The 8136-nt window shown below is 39.9% G+C and overlaps 1 protein-coding gene across 1 annotated transcript in view; it reads right to left on the reverse strand.

The window, feature by feature from the left end:
• Positions 1 to 3511: 3511 nt before the first annotated feature.
• jam2b (junctional adhesion molecule 2b) overlaps positions 3512 to 8136 on the reverse strand; it is a gene marked incomplete at its 5' end in the record, with an annotated part of 8079 nt that continues 3454 nt past the window's right edge. Inside the window, 5 exons of the mRNA XM_008435585.2 lie at positions 3512 to 5203; positions 5358 to 5412; positions 5500 to 5518; positions 7202 to 7309; positions 7394 to 7502. Coding sequence (XP_008433807.2) covers positions 5165 to 5203; positions 5358 to 5412; positions 5500 to 5518; positions 7202 to 7309; positions 7394 to 7502 — 330 coding nt within the window. The remainder of the gene's footprint in view (positions 5204 to 5357; positions 5413 to 5499; positions 5519 to 7201; positions 7310 to 7393; positions 7503 to 8136) is intronic.

An 8136-nucleotide genomic window follows, 5' to 3' on the forward strand; every position in this document is an offset into this window, starting at 1 on the left:
TAGTCTCACCTGTTGTCTGTGTTCCTCGTCGGATCCTTGTCTTTCGTCATACGTTAGTCGTCATTCGTCTAATGTCGTTCGTTGAAGCTCTCCAGTAGAACTGTGAAGTCCTGGTTTGCTTAGGTCTCGTTTAAGTCTTCAGTTGTCAGTTGCTACCGGTATTAGCTGTGTGCTAATTAGCTGCCGTGCTGCCTGTCCTGGACTGTTGTGGAACACTTTCATTAAATTCTTCATTCTTTCATCAATAACCTGGGTCTCAGCGTTTCTCCTCACCACTTCCACCCACCAAACCTTGACACAACCAATATTTAAGTGTCTGTGAAATAATTCAACAAATAATCATAAGCTTTTCAAAGCAAGCACACACCCCTTGAAGTATATTTGATCAATGGATACGTCATCACACCAAGCAAATACTTAGACTCAAACATTAAAACTAAAAGCAAAGTTTAGATCAATATTTAATGCGTTGTTGAGACCAGGCAAAACAGCAGCAGTGATGCAATGAATAATGTTTTTTTTATTTTTTTTTTTCTTTATTTGTATTTCACAGACAAAATTAGGCCAACGCCAGCAGTGAAGCCCTGCGTGCAGCAATCAGAAACTCATATCGAATTATTTGCCTGTGACATTTTCTGTCCACTGATCTATTGACACTGGTTGACGGGAAACTCCAAACTGTGTCCAACAAAGTTCAATATTCATAATACAGCACAATGCTGGGTTTGTTTTCATCACTGGATGTCCTCAAAACAGCAGGTTTGACACATTAAAAATGTATTTACACATAATGTATTTTACCACATCTTGAAGGATTTCTGAAGACATATTTACTCAGGTTTTGCGTTGCTCTCAGACAAAGTAATGTATAAACTCACAGCTGTTTGCATTGCTCCTCTCTATAGGTTGTAGTACGAGTCTTGTAAATGATTTTAAAGAGAATTATGAGATAATTATAGTCAGTCATTTCATGCTCGGTGAACGTGAAAAAGCCTGGAAGTGCTAAATACCCTAAAATATAACCATATATAGGACCTAAAGCAGGTTCCTGCTACTGTTACATGACAGTTCATGTAGACATAAATTGCACAAGTTAAACAATAATGAGAAGAAGAAAAGCTGGAATGAAGGCTGAAGGCCAGACTAATACTTGTCAAGGGGAACGGTGACACCAGAAAAGAAGAGATGTCTGACATAAAACAAATACAATATTCCAGGAAATGATGTCACATCATCGATGAAGCACAGAGGAGGAAGTGTTGTGGTTTGTGGATTATTTGGACCAGCCAGCTCACATTTATAGAATCCACCATTAAACCCTGAAGGATATCAGAAGAAAATGTGAGATCATCTGAAAAAGATGTATATAACTGAACCAGAGCAATGACACAAACCAAACATACCAAAATCCACCAGGAAATGCCTTAAAACAAACTAAGAAACAGGAAGTCCAGGGTCAAGTCAGAGTCCAGATCTTTGTCACTGATATTCTGTAGGTGACTTAAAATGGTCTGAACCTGCGAGAAAAACTTCAAACATCCAACAGCTGACAGTAAGAATCGGGTTAAACTTCCTCTAATATCTGAAACTTGCAGAACGCAGCAGAAAATTTGACAAATGTGGTCGCAATTATGGAGAAGTTATGTTAAGAATTATAATTTAATGCTGCTACCTAAATCATTCCTCCTGGTTGTGGCAATGAATAACTAAAGGTTTCCCCTGTGATTAATCGTGTTTTCCCCAGTCTGCCGGTTTAGTTGCCTCATAGGTTTGATTGATGTTAGTTAATGGAGGTGACTACAAATGCACACTTTTTATTTCTGCAATTTATATACAGGAAAATAGAGACCCTGCATTCCTGATAGTTATCGTTCCCAGGCATTAGCTAATCGCACACATATCCCAGTAAAATACATCTAAGTTTGGGGTTGTCATGTGACAAAAGGCTGTTTTTCTACAAATTTTGTTTGATGAAGATATGAAACTACAAATTTTGTGATTGTCTTGGTCTACCTTCTTAATAGGGTTAGGGTAGGGTTAGCTTCATGCCCTGGAATTCAAGAAAAAATTGTAATAAGGTGGCTTACAGAAACAAAGATGTGTCTATTGAACAGAACCTATTGTACTTATTTACTTTTGTCTAAAAAATACAAAAGTAAATAAACTGATTTGTGATAACATGGTTTTCTATTGCATTGAAGATTTTTGTATCCATTTAATCTTACTTTGTTTACATAAAATAAAGATACCTAAACTGAGTCTGAGTCAGAGGCTTTGTTGTGGTCCACAGTAGCTGCATATATTCGTTTTCTTTTCCTTTTTGTTTCCATCCTCTGCATCTCTGGTGAGTATTGATAGACTCCACATGACACTTTCAAAATACCCTTAATGCATGGTGCCGAGCAGATTTCATTTAATGGCCTCCGACTGAGCAATCATGCACAGACTGACAGAGAAACACAAGAAACTGCTACTTTATGCCATCAAACACAGAAGTGCCTGACTGTTCAGCAGTGAATTACTGAACAAAATACTAATGTGTTGTCATCGTGTCATTATGCTGAAAGCGAAAGCGGTTCTGACCCAGGATCCATTTTCTCAGCTCTTGACAGGCTGCCACAACATTCCCATTTGTATTTTTGAGCACAGCCGATGTTTATTTGCAGCCGGAGAAGCTGATCGGAACGGTTTCAGCTAATGTACCATGCAGCCGTTTCTGCAGATCAATAGGCTCCGATTACCCTGTAATCACTCCGAGGGGTTATTATATAGGTCGGGTGATCTCTGTTATTATCTGCAGTCTGCAGGTATGGATTTTCCAGAGATCAAATGGTAAGATATTTAGGATGCATACCAAATAACGCAAAAATTTATCAGAGCTTCAAGGACAAGCAGAGGCAACGTGTCTTTGGGAGAGATTTTAGTCAGCAGACATAAAAAGAAGCCACGCCAGAGCTTAAAATATACGGGCACCAAAATGACAAGAACAATAAGTACAAAAGGAGGAGGACAATAAAGGGTCTGTTCATAGCAAATAATGAATAATGGCTGGCAGCTTGCAGGCCTTTTTTTGGCAGCTGGGAGTTTGTGGACATTGGCTGGGGCTTTGCTGCCCTCAAGTGGCAAAAAGAAAAGATGGACTCTTGACAAGCGTTGAGAACAGTTCAAATCTGCATGGCTTATTTTAGCCAGATTTAAGTAAACCAAATGTATTTCACCTTTAGGTCTTACTGCTTAGAAAACGGGATGCAGATGTTTAATTTATCAGTGTCCTCAACTGTGGAACCAGCCCACGTGTCCTTGTCTGTGTGGCAGACACTCTGTCTACTTTTCAGAGTTTTCGGTCCTTATTCCACACAAATAGACACAGCAGACTGAAATGAGTAGGTGTTTGATCATTATCACTTCTAAACCAAAAGCTTGATGCAATTTGCCAGTTTATCACATAATAAAGAGGATAATAACTATGGTGTGATCAGGACTGAATATCGGGAACGCCGTTGCACACAAGCAGAGTTTATCTCACATTTATTCATATAAAATTCAGAAGAGGCACAGTATGGCAAAAATCTGTGTGAGTTAGGCTGCAGTAACACAGCCCTGCATTATTCAGGCTTTCCAAGATTATTTGAACGTCACCAGATCACAGCTTATTTGAAAAAAAAATAAAAAAATGGTGTAAAGGAAATTGTAATGTGTTGTTAGTACTCARTGCCACCAGTATAACGTCTAGGATGTTCCTCTTGACTTTCTCACATCTGTTTAGCTTCCCTACATATGTGAGARATTTCTGCACCTCCACCATCATTTTCATCTTTGGTCTAAATGGGGGGARAAACGTCAGTATTTGTACAGTAATTAAAGGTCAGACAGTGGAGACAGCAGAGAACTACAAATATCTTGGAGCTATTTTGGATAATACGTTCAAATTTACCTGCCATTCAGAAAACCTACAACAAAAGGGCCAGYAAAGATTATTTTGTCTAAGGAGGCTCGCAAAGTTTCTGTGTTGACTGTTTTTCCCTCCTCTGYTGGTTTGGAAATCTTAGAATTAGGTCAAAAAATGCCCTTAGCAGAGTAATMCATACTAGTAATAAGATCTGCTTATTAGGAGTTGAACAATGCTCACTTTCAGAACTGTGTAAAAACCAAATCATTATTAAAACTAAAGCCTATATTGCTGATACTTCTCATCCTTTACATGCCGAGTTCCAGTTTCTGCCTTCTGGCTCAGACTTCTTAGCATAAAAGGTAACAGGTACAAGCACTATTTTATTTTTAATGCAGGACGAGGCAGGGGGACTTGCACCTGATTTAGTGTTTGTAGCAACCGACAGACAATAATGAAATTCGCTGCCGTACTCTTCCCATTTTGTATTGATTTGTATTCCATGTCTTTTTGGTTTGTTTTGTTGTTTTTTATTTTTATTTTTGTAGCTTTGATACTTTGTCTTTTAGTTTTTATACTTGCTGTAACATCAATTTTTCATTTGGGATACRAATAAATCTGAATCTGAATCAGAATTGTTTGGAGCAAATCTGGTGCCGATGCCGAGCATGATGTCGTATGCTTTACACTGAGCACCATTAAACCCAATATGCATATTTACCCAGCAGTCTTTATTGAGTATAGGCTAAGATTTCTCAAAAATATAAGSAAGAACGATTTTTAAACTTCTACAATACTGTTCAGTGTGTGCAGACACCTGTTCAAACAATTATTTAAAAAAACATGTTTACAAGGAAAAACAGCATCAGATCAACAAAGAGCTCAATTAAATGTTAGAAAAAAAGACTAGAAACATTAAATATTACATATCAGAGTCAACCAAAACCAACATGCAGCATTTATAACCAAATATATATATACAGGTTTACCAAAAATAAGATATACACTGACCTATGAGTGGCTTAAAGAGCTTAACACCTGCTCTCAAAACAARAACTGAAAAAAACATTAAGTGACAAATATCATACAGGATGTGGAAAAGTAATGAAGCTGTACACTTGGCCGGGTATCATCGGGACTTCCACTGGACAAAAACCCACAACGCAGGATGGAAACATCTGCTTCGCCTGAAGGCTGAAGATTTCTCCGCCTGCAGCAGAGCCGCCGAGTTCCTGCCGCACACTTTGGTTATTTGGCAAAATCGACGCTGTCCCCTCAGATCATGAAGGACTGAGTTTGTTTGTAGTGCTTGAGCTGTAGGGAGTGGAGAGAAAATACAATGAATCATTTCCTTTAATTAGCACGAGACCGCTGCTATCAGCAACTTATCGACTGCATTTAATGGTAGACCTGGAGCAATGCAAGCAAAACAAGCCCTGGCCTGATAACAGCTGTTTTGATCACTTACATTGCGGGTGGGAGGAGGAGGCGGAGGAGGCGGAGGAGGGTTGTAGGACTTGGAGCTGAAGGACAAAGGGTGACATTTCAGAACGAGCTCCGAAGCAGGTAATGTAGCTTAAAAGGGAGTTAGACCAAACAGAGACACTCACGTTTTTGTCTTCCTGCTTTCTGTGTGAAAAAAGAAACAAAAAAGACCATTAATACATGTAGTTTTGATCAGCACCTTAAATATTMCTTATTTGTTTACTGTGGAGTCTAAAGGTTTGTTTCAAATCTGATTTCTTGAGAAAAGTATCTCATTAAAATGATGRATGTTTAACATTAAGTCACAAAATGTAATATTCAATAAATACTAAATCCACCTTTCTGTGTTKTCCTGTGGATTTCATCCAGAAAATTACAACTGACAGTAACTGCACACTGAAAATAATAATATTTTTTTAAAAAAGCAAAGGGGAGACTCATAAAACTCAAACAAATTAATTAATCAAATATTTAGAAGATGATTAAGTGATCCAAGAATCTAAAACTGGAACCTTTACTTCATTCTTTCTACTGCCTCTTTTTCTTTTCTGTCTTAGATTGTAAACATTTGCCTGGTTTCTGTCAAGTCAAAGGAATTAACTAATGCTTTAGTTGGGGGGGAAAAAAAGACAAGAAATCTGTTGCTTTAAGATAGTGATCGGCACATTACACAAGTTTGTAATGCTGAGCACTAATCATGTCCCGGAGGTGTAATTAAGCATCATGTTTAATCTCGGTAGCGTTTCAAGCTGGTGTTGCTCCAAGAAGATGTTGAGAAATTAAGAGCTGACAACCAGAAGACATGAAACTGGTTTAGAAATCTAACTGGTTGATTGGAAAAACTGCCTCAGTTGTTCAGTGCATCTAGAAGGTCACAGCACTTCACTTTTTTCTGACTTATTTTTCATCCTTATTCCCAATTGTATTAAATGAGTCTCTTTCCTCAAAAGCCTATGAACAAATACACCTTCATGACATTAAAAACAGAAATCACATTTGCATGGGTATTCACATGCTGMTCTGCCTTTAGCATATCTTTTACAGCCTCTAGTCGTTTTGAACATGATGTCATGAGGATTTGATCGGCCCGTTCTTTGCAGTCCTTCTCAAGCTTCATCGGGTAGGAAAGGAGACGTTTTCCTATCAGATTCAAGTCTGGACTCTGGCTTGGACATCCACAGAGYGGTTCTGATTGGTCTGGTGATGAGCCGCATCTGTTTTTTTCCAAACGTGACACCTGGCATTTACAGCAAAGAGTTTTTTGTCTCATCAGACCAGAGAGTTTTGTTTCTCAGAGTCCTCCAGGTGCTTTTTGTTAAACTTCMAACCTTTTATTAAGGAGTGACTTTTGTCTGGCTGCTCTACCAMACAGGCCTAAATGGTGGGTTGTTGCAGAGATGGTTGTCCTTCTGGAAGGTTCTCCTCTCTCCACACAAAGCTGGAGCTTTGACAAAGTCACCATTGGGTTCTTGGTCAGCTCCCTGACTAAAGCTCTTCTCTCCAAATTGTTCAGTTTAGACGGCCGGCCGGCTCTAGGATGGAGGCCGCTGAGCTCACTGGGACCTTCGAAGCTGCAGAAATGTTTCTGGATCATTTCCCAGATTTGTTACTCAGGACAATCCTGTTTCAGAGGCCTACAGGGAATTCCTTTGATTTTGTGCTTGGTATTTGACCTCTGACCTGCACTGTCCACTATGAGCTAAGCACACATACCCAGATGTGTGTCTAGTCTTCTGCATGTTCTCATGTCTGTAGAGCTTAATATGTAAACTCTGCTTCATCTGGACTGTCCCCCTCATAGGGTTGCAGTAGCATGTCAGCACTCACTCTTGCAGCAGCCTCTGCGGCGGCAGATACAGATGCAGATGCAGCAGAAAAGGATCAGCGCCACAAATCCTGACGCACCTGCTATCAACATGGTCATATTCCACGGATCTGCAGGGGCGGTGATACATGCTTAGCGGTTTATTATTGATATATGACAGATGATTAGCTTTTGTTTTCCACAAAGACACCTACATTCAACAACTGTGAGCTGCTTGGCTACACAACTCTTTGGCGCCCCCACACTGTTGGAGGACTCACAGCGATACATCCCCGTGTCTTCTGTGGACACGCTCTTGAACTTCTGCTCCAAGCCGTCAGAGATAAAGCCAGAAGACAAAAAGGAAAGATCAGCAACTGTGACTCTGCACAAATGGACACTGTGTTTGGATGCGCTCACCAATGTTCCCTTGTTTGTGTCGATGCTGTACGGAGCGCCTCCCGTGGCYGTCAGAGCCTTGTTGTCTTTGTACCAGCGGTAGGTGGCCGGAGGCACGCTGAGCTTGTCCTTACAGAGCAGATCCAGGCCGGTGCCGGCAAACACCGAGCTCGGCACCTCGCATGACGGGACGTGAGGAGGCACTGAGGAAGRAAGGGAAACAGTCCACRCCACTTGGAAACATGCTTGTTCGGGTTTTGCGCTTTTTGAGCAACAAAAATRTTTTTAARACAGAAAATGGATAAGGCCRCACACTGTGCATGGCCCTTTGGGTATTAGAGTTTAATCCCAATGCCAAGTATGTGAGTTAGCAGGAAAACCTTCATAATGCAGGATGTTTTTGTTGTTGTTTGAATGTACAAACTACCTCTGATTTATAYGGCACATGGTTTTTTATGGCAAAGAATCAGTCACAAGGACAGTGTGTATCCTGATAAAGAGGAACTAAATCAATAATTTTCCTGGTCTTCTTTTCTCCAGGTATCCATGTGTCAAGATA

The sequence above is a fragment of the Poecilia reticulata genome, linkage group LG2, assembly GCF_000633615.1.
Source record: "Poecilia reticulata strain Guanapo linkage group LG2, Guppy_female_1.0+MT, whole genome shotgun sequence".
Taxonomy (NCBI): Eukaryota; Metazoa; Chordata; class Actinopteri; order Cyprinodontiformes; family Poeciliidae; genus Poecilia; species Poecilia reticulata.